The sequence below is a fragment of the Centroberyx affinis genome, unplaced genomic scaffold (assembly GCF_046629955.1).
Source record: "Centroberyx affinis isolate AG114_WGS23_722 - 3 ecotype Tasmania unplaced genomic scaffold, CSIRO-AGI_Caff_v1 ptg003135l_1, whole genome shotgun sequence".
In the NCBI taxonomy this organism is placed as follows: domain Eukaryota; kingdom Metazoa; phylum Chordata; class Actinopteri; order Beryciformes; family Berycidae; genus Centroberyx; species Centroberyx affinis.
This window is the reverse complement of record NW_027281196.1, coordinates 42,839-64,082: the sequence shown is the minus strand read 5'-3', so window position 1 is coordinate 64,082 and position 21,244 is coordinate 42,839. Positions and strand designations below refer to the sequence as shown.

Here is a 21,244-nt window from a genome sequence, read left to right as displayed (position 1 = left end):
TCTCGCTCTCTCGCTCTCTCTCTCTCTCTCTCTCTCTCTCTCTCTCACACACACACACACACACACACACACACACACACACACACACGCACACACAAACCATAACAAACAAACCCACGTGGGAGGTAAAGGAAGTGACATAGCGCAATAACCCGGAAAACAACACAAACAGCGGCTAGAGCTAGAGCAAGCCAAATTGTAGCAAGCGATAGTTTGTTGGTTTGGGCTTTGACTTCATCCCAAGATTTATCAACAAGGTGGCAAGCTCTTCATCTGTGCACGGTTGAGTCTCCCCAGGTTGTTTTGCTGAAACAGTGAACGCTTACCACAGGTTTGCAAGAGTCCACCTACAAGTAAGCATTAGCCAGCTAAGCTAACGTTAGCTGACAAGCTAATTATCGCAGCTAGCTGTGAATGATGCTAAATGTATTTGGGATTATTTTGTGAATTAGCATGTATCCCAGCGTTTTCTGAATACTGCCATCATATTGATATTATATTTTATCTTATTTTGTCCAGTTGTTAACTCGCTCGTCTGTTAGACCAGAACATACATTGCACTACGTCAGATAAGTTACATTCACGTCAAACTTGAAAAATGTGTCAATTTAATGATGCCTTGCTTATCGACAAACGTTTAGTTCCTGGTAGAACATAACATAAGACCTTTTACGAATGTATAGGATCCAGTCTTCAATTCTGCATACACCCAATACACCAGTCAGCTGTTATTTCAATAATGTCAACTTTTAGCATTGATTCGCCTGCTAGTCTCTCAATCTTCTTCGACCGAAATAAAACGTGGGTGGCCGTTTACAGTTCACAGTTTAACCCTGAGCCAGTTATAAAAAATATTATTATTATTTTAATAAACTGCTGCTTGGTGGATTATCTATATGCCGAATTTACCAGAAAACCTGAAAGATATGTCATATATCTTAAGTCATGTCAACATTAAACGGACAGATTTTTCAATGGAGTTTGGCGTGAGCCCTAAATAGGAATATATCTGAAGTTTAGTAGTAACTTTAAATACTCTGCTGTAATCTCCACAACTAGGTTGTTTATCATATTGTTTGTCTGAACTGTAGAAGCAGTGTGAGCAGAATGGCCTCAGACTGGTTGGGTAGTGTTGTGTCTATAAACTGCGGGCTGACCCTGGGAGTTTACCAGGGAGAGGTGGCATCTGTGGATCAGGCCCGCCAGACCATCTCACTGAGACAGCCTTACCACAATGGGATCAGGTGTCCTGTTCCTGAAGTTACTTTCAGGTAAGAAAGATGACCACTGATCATTGATGTGTTACCGCCTCACTAGTTGTTAGATGTGTTTTCCCTTTCCCACAGCTTCCATTAAAAAAAAACCTGCGTTTGCATGTAGCCACAAATCTTGGTTTGTTATTTGGTTTACTATAATATGATTTTAGGAGGGGGTGAGTGGACATGATATTGGTCTGTCCCAGCCTATGGACCTAAGCACAGGGTTCCTATGCAGGAAACTACAGGGAAAGATTTTGAGAGTTTCTGGGTGTTTAAAAGTATTGGAAAACACAAAAAACATGATAAAGTTTGGAAAACCACCACATTGCAAATTGCAATTGCAGATATGCCACTTAGTGGTGTTAATCCAAAGGAACCTTGCAGTACTATGAATGCAAACATTTTTAGTGTGGCTGGCCTCAGTGGGAATCAGACCCCTAACTCTGGAAGTGTTAGGGGTCTGGAAAAGTCTGGAAACCTATGGAATTTTAAAATTAACAGCAATGATTATTCCAGGACATCACCATCGTGTAGTTTCAGCTCCAAGTATGTCTGTTTTTTGTTTATTTTCCCTGTAGTGCCACGGACATCAAGGAGTTGAAGTTCCTAGACATCCAGAATAGTTCCAACAAGACCAGTGTTGGTCAGGGTGCTGGGACAGAACATAGCTCCATGCCCTCAGGACACGGTGGCCAGAATAACAGGAGCGCTCACCCTCATTCAACAAGCAGCAACACTGCTCCAGTTACCATCTTACGCAGAGGTAGGTAGATGGGTGACTTAGGGTGCAATCACACCTACGGTTATTTTTTCTTAGGTCCAAACCATAGTGGAAATGCTTACTTTGTTTACAGGTTCACACTGCCCAATTACAAGTGAACCTGGGCTTATAAACATTATCCACATGGGCTTACAAGTGTTTATTTATTGGATTCAACAACAAAACACAACCAGCAGCCTTAAGGAGAAACAGGACTGTACAGGAGACTGACATTTTCACTATCTGATGCAGGTCCAAACCAAGCAAGAGACGACATGAATATTGTTTAAAGAGAACATGGATGTACAGTGGAATACTAGCATTTTGACACGTGTTTTTGCAAATGTTCTAAAAATACTTGGTGGTTTGTCAGTTTTTTTTATAGGTGGGGAAAGGCCTGTGTGTTGGAGGCTTGTGTTTCTCCACTGTGAAGAAACAAGCATTTCCTAGTTATCATAAAGAACAAGACTATTGTCTAAGAGTACGTATTGGGGGTTTTGCACTACAGGCAAGAATTTAGCACAGTCATGGCTATACAGTACTCTTCTGTTGAAGAACAGAAAATAGATATTGTTCATCGACTGAAGGAAATGTGACACATGGCATGACACTGTCACACATTGCCTAACTCCCCTCCTAATCCCTGGGTAATTGCCACTAAAGATGAGCCAAAAGACTAGTCACTCAACTTCACTGTTTCTTATTGTACAATAGTAACACTGGTGTGTTGTAGCCTACAATAAAAATTGCAAGTCACTGTTCACTGAAGATCAAATTAAGTAATTCCAAAATTCTCTATATTATGCAATTTGTGGGGAAACATTTACCTAGTGGTCATCGCTCAATGTTCAGAAATCAGATGATTGCATCCTCTAAAATGTCACCATGTTGTAAGTGTTAAAGATAACCAATAATAACTGATATTAAATTGTTTTACTTTCATGTCAGCAATCATTCTAATATCAGATGAGATGAATGGGAAATTGGATACGTTTTGTCCTTTGGAATGGAACTCTCCATGCACAATGTAGATTAATAAATTAAATTGTGAATGCAGTATAGCAGTCACATTCCCCAGTCACACAGTGATGAGCTGTGGAAGTCATTATAACAGCACACTGATTGTGAAGAATGCATCTGCATTCTACTGTCCCCGGCTGTTGCTGTAAATCAGAATGTGTTCTTAGTCAACTTTCCTGATTAGATAAGAGTTAAAAAAAAAAAAAAAAAGTCGTTCCACTAGCGAACATCTAGTCAGCAGGAAGTCTGCCGGGACAGCTTCTGGGTCTCGTCCCTTGTCGGAACAACGCAGCTCACTTTCACACTCAGGATCGCCAAACAATGGGAAAGTCAGAGGTCAATAGAATTGTATGACTATTGGACAGTGTCTAATGTACTTCACACTGGTTTCTAAGAATTGCCGCTGCTACCTCTCTTTTGGTGCTTCTCCTGTTTATGGAAGATACAACCTGCACAGTGGGAAATCACTCATGTTTTGTTTTTTTTGTGCTAAAATTTTTAAGAATATGTTCATATTCTAGTCTGTATTCTTCATTTCGCAGCAGCTAGGTATGCAGCTCCCCTTCATATCTGGTTGAACCAGTGTCTATTCCTTCCCTCAGTGTGTCACTAGTTCCCATTAACAAGCCTGAGCATGGGACCAGGCACTGTTTTGCTACTACTCCCCCAAGATTCCCATAGCGTGCTAAAGGCTTTTACCAAAGTTCCTCTTTACAATATGTGTGTGACTAAGATCAATAAACATTCCCCCTCCCTCACTGCGTCTGCTCCTAAAGAGGAGGTTATGCAAAGCCTGGCTTACGTGCCTCGATGCCCTCCTGTCCTCCCTCTCCCCATCTCCTCCCCCTCCCCCCGCTCCTGCTCAGCACAGGAAACCAGCCCTCCCCCCGACAGGAAGCCATGTTGTCCCAGTGTGCTCGGAAGGCCGAGGCGATATCAATTGTGGAAGCACTGTTTACCTTTGACTTTTTATTTTAATCTCCAGCTCTTGGGCCGGTGGCCAGGGAGCTAATGCCCAAATTGCATGGGGCCAAAGTGCTGAGTGGCTTGGGCAGGGCCGGCCCTTTCACACGCAATGCCATGCTCCCAAGAAGCCTCCAGCCACAAAGGAGGGGAGGTGGGGCTAGCCACTGCTTATACAAGATCACGGACTACAGAAATGTTTTCTGAATATCTGCCATTAATCTTTCTGGGAGAGTAGGATGGGAATGCGGAGACTGACTGGTTTTCTGAATGATGCATAGACCTCCCGAATTGGAGCCGAATTCATCAGACCCAAACAGACCCCATTAAAAGGGCATTTTGGAAGAAGAGGTCCTCCGCTGCCCTCATGAAAACGATTCCCATAATCAGCATGCTACCGCAGTGTAATAGATTTGTGTGCTGCCTAGTGTTTTGTTTTAAACCTTCATCTAGTGAAGGTTTTTGCTGGGCATGCATGCTCTCCCGCTTCACATTCATGCAGCTGCGCACATTCACACCTGGGAGCTGCTCAGAGGCCGTCAGGTGTCAAGTGCCTTGCTGAAGGGCACTTGACACATCAACTGTAGTTGTTGAGGCAAGGGACAGCGTTACTGATTCCCTGCCCAGATTCTCCCAGCCGGTTCAGTGACTCAAACTAGCAGCCTTCCAATCACAAGCTTGTTTCTCATATCTAGCATGTTACCTCAGTGTAGGGGTGAGGTCATCTGCAGCCTTGTGTTTGACCTCCCAATTTCCCCTGCTTTAGCATTGTGACTGAGCTCCCCCCACCATCCCCTCCAGCTCTCCCTTCCTCTTCTTGATTGGACGTCGGTGACACGCGAAGGTGTTGTGGCTGAATGACAGTGTTTTCCTCCTGTCACTTTAGCCTAGAATATGATTACATTTCCCCCCCCTGTAGCCATGTGATGACGGGTCTCACACGCTGTCACAGTCAGGCTCCTGTTTATCATCACCTCCTTGTCCATCTCAACTAATTTATTGTTCCTTGAAAGTATTGGTCAACAGTAACGCTACAGGAATAAATGGAAACTATCCCAAACAAGTTTTGGAAGTGTCATGAAAATTTGTTCCATATCAAATGTTTATTGACAAGCTTATCTGATGGGAGATGTAGTCACTTTGAAGAAATTATAAATAACACATTTTCTGGTTACATGGTTTGTCACAGTTCAGTACTGTGTTTTATTATTGTTTATTTATTTAGCTGTGCAATTTGAACATGACTCATACCTCAGTTTGAAATCTATCCGGCCTGTGCCTCTGCTAATTTGTTCCCTATAAGTTTGTCTAAACTGAAAGGACTGAAGTGCAGCGTCTCTCTGTGTATCTCACTGCTTGTTATTCATTAGCCTGCTTTACTTGGAAACCTGCCCAGTTCATTCAGACTTCTGATTCCCTGCATGACAAAACACTTCCTTGTAAATAATGACATTGTTGGCCAGTTGTGCTAAAGGCTCTAGCTTTTATCCCTGTCCACACAGTTTAACCCCCCCCCCCCCCCCCCCCCCTCCACGTTGGTCCAGTCTCAGTCCAGTGTTTCCTTTTAATTTCGTGCAGCAGAATTTCACATTTTCTCTTAGTGGTGGTAACACTGTTGGCACCCCACTGCTGAATGAATGCAGAGGAAGCGCGGCTCAGTCATCAGTCCTGTCTGTCACCTCAGGCTGGTTGTAAGGCCATATATTGTGACATTGAGGTAGGTCTCAAATCGGCTCGTGATTGGTTCGTGCCTTTGTATCAACACCAGTGTACTGTGACTGAGTGTCCCAGTGTCTTGCGTGAGAGAGCCCAAAGTACCTTAGCTGTCACAGTGACATTAGCGTGCGACTGTGCCTCTCTGTCTCCTGGTTAGCGTGAGAGCTCAGCATGGTTGGGGTTGAAGGCCAGGTTTTTCCAGTTTTTTTTGTTCTCATCTTGGTTCATTTTGTTTTTTTGTTTGTGCATGCATGTATGTAAACTTTGTTGAGTACCGTGCAGTCGTTCATTGTATATTTTTTGTGTCAGTGGTGTCACTTAGTTTGTTTTGCTCTCATTGGGTAATACTTGCTAACTCTGAGAGGGTAAGAGGTTTGTCAGTCAGAGTTGGACAAGAAAAAAGAGTTAAGAGCATCTAGTCGTAATTTGAAACTGCTAACTGCCAGTACTTAATGTGTATGGATCACGCATTACAACATTTATGTGTAGTGTGACAGAACCCATAGCTTTTTTGAGTGCTGGTCCTGCAAAGAGATGATTACTGAGGAAAGCAGAGCTGATAGATGGGAGGCATTCTGGGAAATGCATGTACTTTGGTCTTGAGACGAAAGCCAAGATAGGCCTGTGGTAGCCTAGAACAGGACTTCCCAAAGTGGGGTCTGGATACCCCCCCCTTGATAGTGGTCCTCAAGTAAAATAAGGAATAGTTAAAGTGTATTATTGTTTAATTTGCTAGAAGTTATCCCTTGGGAGAAAATAATATAAGAATGACTATTCTGAGGTTCTCAGAATATGTTTTGTCCTTTGGAATGGAACTCTCCATATGCACAATATAGATTAATAAATTAAATTGCGAATGCAGTATAGCAGTCACATTCCCCAGTCACACAGTGATGAGCTGTGGAAGTCATCATAACAGCACACTGATTGTTATCAGAGGTTTCACTCTCTTCACTGTTATCTATACTAAATCATATCTAACAGTAAAAATCTCTTCAATTGGATCCTTGGAACAAAATCTTACCAAATAGGCGTCTATGGCGTTACACATCTATTTAGGGGGTACTTGACATTAAAAAGTATGGGAACCAGTTAGAGATAGCGGTTAGAGGTATGGGCTTATGACCAGGTCATCGGTTCTAATCCTGGACCGGCGGAGAAAATCTGAGCAGGGAAAGCGAGTGTGACTCTCGGGCGAGCGGATGGAACGTGAGAACACTCAGCAAATTGTCCTTACCTGATCCGTCCAATGCTGGTCCGATGTCATAGGGATACACAATGAGAGCCAATCAGGGAGCTTAGCCATTCGTTGTCAAGCTAATTGGAAAAGTTGACAAATTAATTTAACTTACCTGAAATCTCCAACACTTCAACAGTTGCCACCCATTCAGTTTCCTTCTTCAAGACATCTTTTTAGAAAAGATGCTGTGGGTTGGACAGAATCCGCCTGCTCTGCACTTCTGTGATTAGATGTTCCTCGTCCATGTTGATTTAGTAAAGGAGAGCATGTGGGAACCTGTGAAAACAGTTTGGAGGTGGGACATGGTCGTGCAAATAGAGACAGCATAACTGTCTTTTCACTGGAACAAGAAGTCACATGTTGTATTCGTTGAAGCATGGCTTTGGTTAGGACAGGGTGATTGAAATTTATGCATACAAATCACTCACATCCCTTTATGTTAGGTGTGAAACAGGTGTGAAACATTTGCCAATCCCTCAACAACTACATTCAAGGTGCCCTGGAGGAGGAACCATGAATTGCCCCAGTGAAGCTGCTTAGTGGTCAATAGTAAAAAGCTGTGGTTGTAATGGGCGGCTCCCAGGTATGAATTTGTAGAACTGGTTGAATGTGAGCAGTATGATGCTGATAAATAGCCTGCATGCTCAGTCAACCTTCCCTGGACAAATAAGGGATGGAAAAGGGGGATATTATGTTCTTCCATCTGATTGTCGAGGCTTTGTTTCAAACTGTCTCAATTCAGTTTGTGTTGGAACAGATACACCGTGACTTGAAGGAGCACAGATGCGCTGTGTCATAGGTGCAATGAATTATGGTTATTCTATAAACCGCTTTTGGCGCTTGGCAGCATTAAGTCCGGATTGTTTGAAAATGATATTGGCAAGAATTATCAGCATCATGCATCTCAGCACCTGAAAAAACAAGCAAAAGAATTACCTGGGTCGGCCGCCCACACTGGAGTTGCATTTAAAGTCATTGTGAAATGCCAGATAAATACTCAACAGTGACAGTATAACAGATAATTTAAATATTTATGCATTTACTGAAAGTTCTACCATCACTAAAACTATATTGCTTGATGGAATACCATTCAATTAGAATTATTCTCAAATCATTACTGATCATAAATAAAATATTTCTTTAACCTTTACATTCTTTTGTTTATTGCAATGGTGTGTTATCGTGTTGCATTGTGCCTAACAAAGCCACTTGCAGCTGTTTCAGAAATAACTAACGCATAGCCTCTCATGGCTTTTTGCTTAATTTGGTGTTAAACATCTTAACTCCTCTATCATGCCTTGTCCTGCTCTGTGTTCTCCAGCCCCCACAGGTGTGGCCAACAGCAGAGGGCCGACACAGGCCACACCAAAGAAAAACGCTGTGAGGAATGGCGGTGCTGGAGGCTCGATGAGGCCTAAGGATGATGAGTGCTTCGGAGACGGGACCGATGAGGGCCTGGACACCGACTTTGACTTTGAGGGGAACCTCGCTCTGTTCGACAAGGCCGCCGTCTTCTCCCAGATCGACGGGGGCGTTCGCCATGGCAACAGGGCACGCCCCCGCAGCACGCCAAACGAAAGGACCCCTTCGCGCTACCGCCACGATGAGAATATCTTGGAGGGCAAGCCTGTTGTGTATCGGCAGATAACGGTGCCCCAGCACGGGGGCAAAGAGTACTGTACCGGTGAGGATGAAATGCATGTGCACACACAGACTTAGACACACACACACTCACATTCACACATGCTTAGAGAGCTGGGGCCTCATTTATATTGAAGTGCTCTCTGACCTTGATTCCATAATACTGTGTTGTCAATGAACATGCTAGATAACAAATGAAATTATCTATCTATCTAAAGCGTTCATAGCTAGGACAGTGATAGAATTGGTTGAGTGAGTACAATACGTCTGTGTAAAAACCTTGTACATATGAAGCCCCCTAAATTTTGCCTAAAGCCTTGTCTGACAAGACATTGTATACCGACCCCAAAAATAGGCCTCAAAACAAACAGAGCAAGAGACATATCGCTCCAGTCATCTAACAGTGTGGATATTTTTGGTGATGCCCATCGGTCTGCGATGAAGAGATATGGCACTTGGTGGTGGTGGCGGGGGGGGTGCTCAGTGCGGGTCAAAGCAGGGGAGAGGTGACTGCCTCTCTCCCTGCCTTTCCCTGTAATTTGTAATCACTGCTGCCTCTCCCTCAGGACGGACACACCCATCCATGTACTTATAGCCTGCAGTGCACAAACTCTCTCCATTCATGCATAGTTGTCCTGTGCCTCTTCACTATTCAGTTAGGTACCCAATGGTGGTTGGGCGGCGGGGTGGAGGGTCACTTTTTTTTGGGGGGGTTCTATGTTTGTTCCCAGTTTGGTCCCAGTTAAGGTTATTGTGCTGGTTGTTGTGCTAAAATGGTTTGCATTATTTACTAGGATAGAACGCAGTGAAAATGAATGGTCAAATATTGTTTCTACATATGAAGAATTAATTTCTAAACCCCCATATATCCATTTTGGGGGGGGGGGGGGGGGGGGGGGAACGTATTAACGTAATTCGCCTAATGGCCTTTTCAGATAGGACGCGGTGTGTGCTGCACTCGCCGCATGGTTCAGCGCAGATCTGACTGGAAGATCTGGGGAGTCGTGGAGGAGCATGCAAAATAGGCTTTCATAGGTTTTCAAACTTTCTAGCCGTTTGCAGGACAAAGCTCGTCATTTCGCTGTTGCTAGCAGTGGTGATGTACTGTATCTCTCCCGTGCTAAAAAGTGTGGCCCAGGACGATTGGGACTATAGATCGCTATGCGTTATTAAAACACACCTGATGTTCCCACTTGGCTGGAAACCTGTTTCCTGTTTTTAGATTTTTCCTGATGAGGTCTCTATATAAAAGGAGACTTATTACAAAAAGCGTTATCAACGACCCAACAAACACACATAGCCTGGGTCTTATAGAGGTGCTCCCGAGCACTTAATGAATTAGGTATTCTGGGGAATGGGTCTTGGACACCAGAATTGTGTCCATCATCATGTATCATGGATGTACTTCATTGAAACCCAGATGACATACCCGCTCTCACCCACCGCCTTTTCCTATAACATTTAAGCCAGGTTTCTTTGTAGGCGGCGGCGGCGCTCAACCTAATTTAATTTCACATGGGATAGTTCATATCCTGAGTCGTGGGAAATGTCTGGGCCCTGCTGCCAACTATTCTTCCAACTTGAGACAATATCAAGTCTCTCCACAGGACATTTTCTGCTTGAGCATGTCAGTTGTGAGGATATTAAGTTTGTTTTGGACAGAATTCATTTTTCCCACCGTGTGTCAACTTACACCAGGAATAGAATCTGCCTATCTTAGTGAGTGTGTTACAACACTCTCTTTCCCCTCTGATAGTGGGAACTAAGCTTCTGTGTCCGACAGGCACCTTTTATTTATTTATTCATTCATTCATTCATTCATTCATTCATTCATTCATTCATTCATTCATTTATTCATTTATTTATTTATTTATTTATTTATTTTGCATCACTAAATAGATGCTTGGAGGAAGCGCTGGTTGCACATCTTGTGTCTAACCGACTATTGAAAGGTCACACGCACAAGCTGTTTCTCCCATAGGGCAGAGGGCAGGCTGACTGGGATCGTACCCTCCTGGTTACTGTTTAGCATGGAGGTGACTTTTGATCCCCCTCCCTCACGCTATGCGGCGACAGGCCCGTAGACATGATGAACCCGTACTTTCTCACACTTCACCACACTCTAGGACTGTGTGTTACATAACTGGTTAATAGACACAAGATAAGTAAATGGCATGCTAGCCCAGGCCCTGGAGTCCAAGGTGTGAGTGGAATGGCTTGGTCTTACTATTACTCCACACGCCATATGAACTGGAGCAATAAAGGGGTGGCGGGGTGGCGGTGGTGGTGGTGGTAAGGGGTAAGTGGCTCATGGCAACTAATCAAATCTGGTTCCATTTTTGATAAGGTGGAATGGTTGGCAAGTGGACATGCAAAACGCATTTCTCTATCAACTACTAACTCTATATAGTAAGTCATTTGATATTAACTGTCACCAAGACAAATTCACATACATTGTGCTTGATGAAATTCCATCTGAGCATATTAGCATCTCATTGCTCTCATCTCATTTGTTTGCGATTCTCCGTATCATTAACTCAGCCCAATAGAAAATCAGCGTGCATTCTAGGCTGACGGTAGACAGCACAGGAATTGCAGCTGTTTATTCCCTGGGCTACGTCTTCCACATGGACTGGCATGACTTTGTAATCAGCCATTCGGTGTCTGCAAGGCGACAGGCCAGATATAGTGGTGACGGTGCATCTGGCATTGCCAGTCGGGACAGGCCAACTTTGGTGACATGGCAGAGCCCGACAGGAGCAGCTGTCTGCCTTTCGGAAGCCGCGTCAAGCCTCCTTCTCTTACGGGACGGGCGGATCTGCTTCCCAGGGCTGTCATCTTAATCCCCATCCTCTGCACTCTGTAATTAGAGTGCCGCCCTGCAGCCTTTACATAAACAGCACCTCTCAAGCAGGAACAAACCGCAGTGCTGTTGACCTGGAATCTGTGCCCGTAAACAGATAAATCAACAATACCAGAGACAAGAATGATGAAAGAAAAACAAAAGTGCCCAGCTGTACAGTTGGCATCGTCATAATCCACTGGTAGAGGGGTTAGACAGACCTGTTTCTATAGACCATTGTTTATTCTACAGGTTAGTCCTTGTAAGTTTAGTTCTGCTATTGTCTCGCCTTCCTGTGGTGTGATTGGCACCAGCAGTGTACTCAAATCTCTTCAGTGCAAACAAGCCAGGCCACAGCACAAATCATAGGCAAGACAACTGTCAGTAGCTGGTTTTCCTCCAGGTTTTCTTGTATTTTCTTGTATGATGTACCAAATTGGAAAAAATGGAAACAGCAAAATTCAATAAAATTTTGTGAATATCACAAAAAAAATGTATGCTTGCTTGAGGCGGAACGGCTCTTTGTCAAGTGAAGTGATACATAGTGAATGGTTCAGGTTCATTGCACAATAGATACATACAGAAACTCAAGCTTCAACAGAAAATCCAAGGAAAAAGACTTCACAGTACTGGACACACTGTTTGATTGACAGGTGATCTCTGGGAAGAGCAGAGCAGAAACACAGCAATGAGCACGTAGCACCAAAGATGTTGCCAGAATAAAATTTGAAAAGCATTTTGCAGTTTACCACATTATTGTTTATTGAAGAGGTACAGAGATTATGCAGTGGTCCATCGGGCCATATTACAGCACAGTACAGTTCACCACAGAACGCTTCGGGGGAGAAACAGCCTTGTGTAACCCTTGCCTCCCTGCCTAGAACGCCCCACACACACACACACACTCCCCCCTCCCCCCCCATCCCAGCTCCAGTCTTAATCACACATGGCCCGCATCCAGCCAGCGTGTATTGCTTTCAGTCCCGTCGTTCCCCTTGTCATGCTTGAAGGATTGCTTCCAGCTCAGTTTATTTTACTGCTGCTGCGTGCTCCTGGCTACCCAGTTGAGCAGGTTGAGTGTTGCGTGTGTGTTTGCACCACTTCGCGGAGTGGGTGTGTGTATGTGTGAATGCATGTGTGTGTGTGTGTGTGTGAGAGAGAGTGAACAGTGACGAGGTGGGGCAGGAGGAGATGGAGAGGGGTGGTGGAGGTCGTAGCGGCAATTTCAGCAGGGAGTTATTAAGAAGCGCACCTGGTGGGATGGTTGAGAAGCAATTAGTGCATAGTAGTGCGTACTCCAACTTCCTCTGAGCTTGGCACTCTAGGCAGCAGTTTGCATGACAAGAGGCAGTTGACTTTTCTTGCGCTTATCGCTCGCGTGAGGATTGGCACGTCCTGGATTTTTCTTGCCTACTTGTAACATATTACCTGTCTTTGTGCGGTGCCAATAAAAGAATAGTGGGAGGGGAGCAGAGCCAGCCAAAAGATAAGCAAGCATTTCAGTCAGGCACGGCATCAATCACTGTCTGTGTTTACATGAATCGCCTTGTGTGTGTGAGAGTGTGCGTGTGGCTGGATGTTTGTGTGGGTTGTGTGGTCATATGTGCGTGCCACTTTGTGTGTGTTTCATGCTGAGGTGTGTGAGTGAACCACCGTGTGTGAGTTGTGGGCTGAGGTATGTGCTAGTTTGTGCCTGTATCTGCGTGCGTGCATGCATCTGTGTGTGTATATATGTGTGTGTGTCTGTGTGTCAGTGTGAATGCGTGCACTCCAATGAGGCCACCAAGTCCTCAGCTGCCAGGCCAGAGATCTGTAGGAGGCCATTAAGGACTTAACTGCCTCCCAGCAGCTTTATTTATCAAAGGGATCCTGAGCTGTGCAGTTCCCCCAGCTTGACTTTGATTACCCCCTCTAATGTGCCACAGGCAATAGACAGGTTGGGATTAGCACAGCCTCTTTAAAGGGTTCCACGCACTTTAGTTTATTTAGTTTGCACAGAACATTGAAATGAAGTGCTAAAAAAATTTATGTGATACAGTGATTAAAAAAAATCCCCCGAAGAGGAAAAAAATGAGCAAGTTGGTTGGTTTGATTTAAAAAAAAAAAAAAAGAAAATAATAAGGAGCTCATAAAAACATCTTCCCTCAGAAGAAACAAGATGACAAGCATAGACACAACCGAATGAGGTAACAGAATCTGCCCCTGGAGAACATTGATAGGTGAAGTGAGAGTGTGATGGTGAGTAGGAGGGTGTGTGTGTATGCTAGAATGCATAGCTTCCACAAAGCCCCAAAGAAGTCAGTGATGTGGTCCTGGCAGTCAGGAGTAACTGAGTGGTCAGTAATCAATAGGTCAGAAATTCCATGCGGGTCGGGCCACTTCAGTGACCCGACCCGCATGGAATTACTGACCTATTGATACCTGATCTCTGTTTAGAACATTCTCCAATTCAATAGCCATTGGTGCAGTGTACCGCATGTTAACCTTCCTCTGATAAAATAGGTTAACCCTTCTCTTAATAGTAGACTAGACCAGAGCTACCCAAAGTAGGGTCTGAAGGCCACAATTGTCCTCCATAAAATGACCTTTGGCCCTCCAAAAGGCCCCAGAGATATTATTAGATTTAATAGATATTACATTAGATATTAGATTATTAGATATCATCAGATTTTTATTATTTTAACCTTTATTTATCCAGGGGAATCACCTGAGCATGCTCACTGTTTTGCAGCACCACCTCCTGCACATTCATTTACTTCCACACATTCACACTCCGGAAGCTGCACAGTATGACCATTCTTCCACTGTTGGCCACTGACAGCGTAACGAGCCTGCGTGCTACAGCTGCCCCAGTTTTAATAACATGTTTTTGTGCAAGTTTTGTTTTGATTTTAAATAGAGTAAGACATTTTGAGATGACTTGTTTACTATAAGCCCTACACCCATAGCACCTTTTCAGCCTTTGGTAATTTTGTGGTAACCCACCAAGCACTAAATGGCACTAAAATATGTCTTCCGTGAATAAATCAATGAGGGTCACCAGCCACACTGGCTGGTAACTTTTTGAGACGATAAACATCTGTTTCCCCACTACCTGGATGCCTAACATTATTGGAAACTTAATGTTACTCCCATGTTGTGACACATAGCAGGTGTGAGGCAGCAAAGAAATGTAAATTAAATTTTAAAAAATCCATTGTATAAATGAGTGAACAAGGGTGATATTTTTATGTAAAATGTATATTCATTATTTTGGTCAGTGAAAATAACTCTTGGCAGGTAAATTTATTTTGTTTACTAGCCGCTGGCAAGTGAGCCAAAGGAAGTTAATATCAGACACTGACTGGAATACTCAGTTCAGCCTAGTCACTGCTGTGCCTCCCCCATGTTTATTCCCCCCCAGTCTCTCAGCACTAGCCATTGGGATACAGGTGCAGGTGTTCATGTGTATATATGATGTTTGTCCCTTTTTTGTCACGCCAGCCTATGTTTTGACTGAGATAGCAGTCGATGTGGGGGGTCCGGCCCGGCCCAGCCCTGTCTCGGAGCTAAGGGTTCGGGGTTGATCGGGAGCGATGAGATGGTGCGTGTGAACCCGGGGCCCACGGGGAATAGGCGTCTCACTGTGGCTGCCTCATGTTTGTCATGTTTTGTAAAGGCTGCCAATCTCTCCTTTGTTGCCGCGGACAGCAGTGACAAACAGGAGAGGAAATGGAGAATCTTCCGTGATGGGAATGAGATCAGGTCAGGGGGAGGAAGAGCTTTTCCCAGGGGAATGGGTTCCTCGCGTGAGGATCTGTGTTGCTTATAAAAAAACTACCGCCTCCTGAGAACCTGGGGGGGTGTTCATCTGTAGGCCGATGTTTGTCCTCATCCCGGAGGTCAGGCTTCTGTGTTTTACTACTTCTCCAGCTGTTGTTTTTTTTCCAAGGTGCACTGATGAAGATATATTGCAAAATGACACATTACTGAAGAAGATATACTACCAAATAGGTTGTATTTTTGAAATATGGCCTTTTGTGTGAGTTAGTTTCTGGAACTTATCAGACCGTTCCAAAGCTTTTTTTTTACGCCATTTTAAGGAAAACAGAAATATTCTCTTATGGTGAGCAATATAGGAATGTAGGAATATGAATCTATTTTGGATTTTTGACAGCTTTTTCAGGATTTCTTGAAGGTAAAGAAATTACGAACCCTCAGCTCAACCCTGCATTCCCAATCACATCCCTAATATTTTAATATTAATATTTGTCCACTTCTTCTCTTATTCCTCCTTTTTGCCCTCCTCATTCCTCTCTCTCCCTATCTTTCGCGCTGCCATCCATCTGACCCCATGTTTTTCTCTCTGCAGACTCGGGCCTGGTGGTTCCCAGTGTGTCCTATGAGCTCCACAAGCGTCTGCTGTTGGCTGCAGAGCGTCAGGGCCTCTCTCTGGAGCGCAGGCTGGAGATGACCGGGGTTTGTTCCAGTCAGATGGCTCTCACTCTGCTGGGCGGACCCAACAGGTGAGCACTGCCTCTATAGCTATCGAATGACATGGTCTCGTTGACAGTCATTTTAGCATATTAGTTGTAGTGTAGTATAATGTTCTACACTACAACTAATATTACAATTTATTTACTAATACCCTCTGGTTTCTTAGAGATTTGACATGTAATACAACACACCTCACCATCTATACCGCCCTATAAAGCCAAAGAATAGGTAATTATGTGAGTAGTGAAACGGAGAAAAATGACTTCCAATTTAATCTCCTGTCCCGCCAAAAGTATTGATGGCACAGAATGGACTATATACCTTTTAATAGCAAATCTAAACCCTTTAAAACATTCAAAAAGTAGTTACTGCTTAACCCTAACTGCTTAATTGTTAATTGTCTTAGTGGGGCAGTATAGATCATACAAGTATAGTGTCATGCCTATACAGTGGGCATGTGCATCCTTCAGATATTTAATACCAGACACTCTAAAAAATATTCATGGTGATTTTAATTGTGTAGTAGATCATACCTCAGTAATGCACCTTCCTCATGTTTTTAGTTCGACTACCACCAGTGTTGGCACCATGAAAATGTAACTGTCATCAATAACTGTGTTAACATGCTGTCTATTGATTTGAAAATCATCAACCATCATTGTATGAATTTGTGACCCTTGAGACATTTGGGGTGCACTACACTCTTCTCCGAGGAGTTATACAAACAGACTTTTTGTCCGAGCTGTTCTGTCCAATTTTTAGTTTTCAGGTTGTGTTTATCCCGTTTCCGTGGCAACCACCTTTACTACTGTGTTTCTACATGCGTGAGATGCTATTAACCTTGACCCCCCTCAGAGGTTTTTACTCTGTAAAGCACAACTGCAAACCGTCGCACGGCAGGTCAAGAACGTCCGAACAGACTGAGCATTTCCTCTTTTCTACATCACCTTAGGATGTTTTTCTAAGTAGTTTTGCAATAATAAAGGGTTTTTTGCACACTCATTTTTCCCACATCGACAAATGCACTGCATTGATATGAGTCTTAATCCAGGTAATACTCACAAACCACCGACCTGAATTACACGGAGTGCTGATACAGGCAGCCCTGTTTGGTATTGTTTAACTCCACCTTTATGAGCTGTGTAGTTTTTTAAGATCAAAGAACCACAGTGCCTGGTCTCGTATAACAAACGGGTTTATTGTCTTCACAGATCCTTTTATCAGTGCACCACTATAATAATTCTGTGTCTCAAATCTTCAGACTGGAGCTGCCGTGAGCTCAGATCAAGTTATATTTTGTTATGTAATACCAGGTTTTTAATTGAGGTAGCCATTGTACGATATATATTACATGCTTATTGAATTACATATGAGTTGACTTTGCATGTGGGTTTGGAATAGTGCATGTATGGTGGCAGGGCCACCCTGCCATCATACAAGCATGTACATGAAGAGACCGTCCCTTAACTGAAAGGTCACAGGTTCGATCCCTGCAAAAGCCACTGTGTCCATCAACAGCCCTGTGTCATGCTGAAGACTCCGCACTCCACATCTCATGTTCTATATTGCTCATCCATGCTCTATATTACATCAATTCCCAGGCTCACCCCGAAGAACGTCCACCAGAGGCCCACGGTGGCTCTGCTGTGCGGGCCCCATGTCCAGGGGGCCCAGGGCATCAGCTGTGGCCGACACTTGGCCAACCACGAGGTGGAGGTCATCCTGTTCCTGCCCAACTTCGTCAAGATGCAGGAGTCAGTCAGCAACGAGCTCAACCTCTACAGCAAGACCAACAGCAAGCAGGTGGCCAGCATCAAAGGTAGCACTCTTCAACAGAGATAATGGTTACATGTCCAATTCCCACCCTCCTCTGCCAGTTCCAGCACCGTTTTTGAATTTTTTTTTAATACCTCACATTTTAACTTTTTTTTTTCCCTGCGTTGAAAAGTTGTGGTGCATACCATATTTCTGAAAAACATATTTCTGATAGTTACACATCAGTAATTTTAGAGAATAATATCACAATAGATTTATCTTGTGTGGATCAATCATTGAAATCACTGGCATACAATGTAAATATTGTTCTGTAAAACTAATCCTGTCTGGACAGGGTTTGAAGTGACTAACTTTCTAGGGGTACAGGAATATTTTACCCCTTTTGTCTTGGGAATGTGAGCTTCACCCTGGTAATCTTTATTATTAGCTGCTTACAACATTGGTGATCTAGGAATTAAATCTTTTTCTACTGTCACACTCATTGTAAGTCATTCTGAATAAGAGCCTCAGGCAAATGTGAATGTAATTACACTGTTATAAAGAGCCTAGCTATGTGTGTGGGCTGATCTCTATCCAAACTTGATATACTGTATGTAAACATTCAGATTGACAATCAGTGCAAGGATCAGTCATTGTCCTGTTGGAACAGGCTCACACTGAGACAATATTGCCCTCTAGTGGAGTTGTACCATGTAAAATCAGCCTGACTTGTACCTCAAAACTAAAGCTGTCTAATATTTCAGAAGCAGTCTACTTGCTCAGTACTTTTTGCAGTTTAATCCCTGTAAAATGCATGAGAAATTAACCAAATGTGAGCCACACCACTCTTGATTTCAGATGATGCATTATGGATGGTTTATGTATTCCGGCGGTGTCCAACCATGTGCCATGGAGGGCCAAGAGTCTGCGGGTTTTCCTTCCAACCAAACACCAGAGCAGCTGATTTCACAGATTAGCACACCTTCAAGCAGAGAGGGAGCAACAAATCAGTGAAAACACCTGGTGTAGTCTTTGATTGGAAGAAAAACCGGCATACTCTTGGCCATCCATAGCACGTGATTGGACACCACTGATGTTATTCCAACTGCTTACTATTTAGCACAGGGTGTCTGTGAAGTCTGGAATCAAAAGGATATGTTACATCTTTTATTATGTTTTCTCTGCACACACTAGCTGCCAGGATGGCGCGGTGGTCTGAGGCAGCACGGTTTCGGGTCTTTGAATGGAGGCATGGATTTCAGTCCCATTTCTGTCTGAAGATTCCAGACTTTTTTGACTCCCTGTAGATAGGCATATAGATAGTTGGGAGTATCTTTATTCCTGCTGCATACTGTTTAGTAGTTAGGTAATTTCTGCATTCCGTTTAGCGGGTAGTCAACTTTCCTTTTATTATTCCTTTTATTTGGGAAAGAGTTAGGTCTTTACTCCTGCCGGCTACTATTTATTAGGTAGTATGTACTATAAGTTTTCAGACATAGCCTGTGGCACCAGCACCACTAGGGTCCTGGGTTCCATTTCCACCAGGATCAATTCCACCAAAACTGTATTCACTTGTGGCATTATGTGGCAACTTTGGATCAGTGCGTCCAGCAATTGTATGTTGTTATTTTCTTCCCCTCTTCCTGTGTCCCAGACCTGCCTGCGAGCCCCGTCGACCTGGTCATCAACTGCCTGGACTGCCATGAGAACCCACTGCTGAGGGAGCAGTCCTGGTACCAGTCAGCCGCTGACTGGGCCAATCAGAACCGGGCCCCGGTCCTCAGCATCGACCCTCCAGTCTGCGGGCAGCACCAGGCCATCGAGGCGAAGTGGACCCTGTCTTTAGGCCTGCCCCTGCCTTTGGCTGAGAGCGAGGGCCGGGTCTACCTCTGTGACATTGGCATTCCTAAGCTGGTGTTCCAAGAAGTTGGCATCAGCTACCACTCACCCTTTGGATGTAAATTTGTCATCCCTCTGCACTCGGCATAGCAGGGCACCCACTGGCTCCACGACCCCAAAGCAGAGGCCCGTTCGGACTGCACTTCAGCACAATAGGACAATAGGAGGGAACGGTATGTTTCCCCACAAGGGGTATCAGGCACCATTGTGCGGGTGGCAATAGTTGGAGAGCAACTGAGTGAGAAAATGTACACAACTGTTGGACAAGCTTGGAGCCATCATCTGAAAGACCGAATTGTGTTAGCGGTGTAGGTTTTTCCTCTTTCCTATTGGAAACTCCCCGGGGTGGGGGGGTCCTCTATGTGTTGCGTGCGACACCTCTTGTTTTTGAAAGGGAAAGGTTTCCTGTTCTTTTGGGTGTTTTGATAAGGGCTCTGTGTTGCTCTCGCTCGCCCGGCGTGAATATGTTTACAAAATGCTGACCACTGTGAGTCGCTATCTTTGACCTCTGACCCCGTGGCCAGTCAGAGGGCCAGAGACATAGTTCCTGTTTCCTCCTTTGGATCGCGTGTGGAGACTGGTCCTGACCCAGCGACCCCGAGCACAGCTCAGCCTAAAGCTGAGTGCCAACCCAAATCTGTCATTCATCTGCCCCATAGTGGATTTCCATGTCCAGCGTCTTTCAATGTAACGCGATTGTCTTACTAACCCAAAGGGGTGCCTTTTGGCTAGTAATGGTTGTAGCAATTTTTGCTGAAAAAGTTACATTATCGTGAAGTATATATTTGTTTTTTTGTTTGTTTTTTCAATATGCCTCAGGAAAAATGTGTGAATTTGTCTGTTAAAGAAAAAATGGGAAAAAGTTAGATTTACATTTATCTGATTGCACCCTTTTTCTGCACTGTTGGGTGTCTGGAGTTTAAAAAACGCTGACACTGAAACTGAAAATAATTTTCTATAGCTCCTCTGGAAGGCCTACAGATTAGGAAGCATTTCAAAGCACGCATACCTAGGAGCACAAAATATCTTGGTACATGTTCATTTCCAGTGATGTTAAATCTAATTCATTTTGACATAGATTAGATTCAGCCACTCTCTCTAAATTAACCACTGAATTCCCTCATCTTTGTTCAGCATAGTGATCTTGTTGCATGAAAACTTTCCATCAGTGAACTTTTCGGGAACTAAAAAGAACAGCCTTATTTTTAGATTGGCAACTACGCATTTTTGAAATTATACGATGGGTTTTCAAAGGATTGTTAAGCCCAAGGGTCATACAGTTCTTTTTTAACCTCTAGAGGAGCATGTAGTCCTTCAAGTAAAAACATGAATATTACCAAATGTACCAAACATGACAGCTTTGATTGGGTTTGCAGGGTTTGTATTTGAATAAGTAGTTTGTGGTCTGAGCTCAAGCCTGATATGCACTATGATTACAGTAAGACATGCAATTTCTTCGGAAATCAGGATGGTCTTGAAATCCTCAAATGTACCTCACCCAACAGCATTCTGTAAACACATCTGTGATTGCCAGTCTTTTTGCCCATCAGCTACCCACAATGTCTGAATTAGGTTTCAAAATGAATGAATGACTTCCAAACATGGTTGCCAATCTTGGCTTTGTTATGGCCTGGATCAGACATCCCATGATGGGAGTTTGGGGGAATTGGTCG

At 43.9% G+C, this 21,244-nt stretch overlaps 1 protein-coding gene across 1 annotated transcript; it reads left to right on the top strand.

Moving 5' to 3' along the window:
- The first annotated feature begins 194 nt into the window (after positions 1–194).
- Positions 195–19,945, top strand: LOC139659539 (enhancer of mRNA-decapping protein 3-like). Its single transcript, XM_071537844.1, has 7 exons — positions 195–353; positions 1,092–1,271; positions 1,838–2,022; positions 8,280–8,642; positions 15,793–15,946; positions 17,519–17,736; positions 19,327–19,945. Exons 2-7 carry the CDS (start codon positions 1,108–1,110, stop codon positions 19,659–19,661), a joined length of 1,419 nt encoding a protein of 472 aa, XP_071393945.1. The 5' UTR covers positions 195–353; positions 1,092–1,107; the 3' UTR covers positions 19,662–19,945.
- The last annotated feature ends 1,299 nt before the right edge of the window (positions 19,946–21,244 follow it).

What these genes read in the sequence shown, in the direction of transcription:
- LOC139659539 (XM_071537844.1), top strand. Translation starts at nt 1,108, where the DNA reads ATGGCCTCAGACTGGTTGGGTAGTGTTGTGTCTATAAACTGCGGGCTG. An exon ending in GTTCCTGAAGTTACTTTCAG is followed by an intron (nt 1,272 to 1,837) that starts GTAAGAAAGATG and finishes TTTTCCCTGTAG; the next exon opens with TGCCACGGACATCAAGGAGT. An exon ending in CTGCTGGGCGGACCCAACAG is followed by an intron (nt 15,947 to 17,518) that starts GTGAGCACTGCC and finishes ATCAATTCCCAG; the next exon opens with GCTCACCCCGAAGAACGTCC.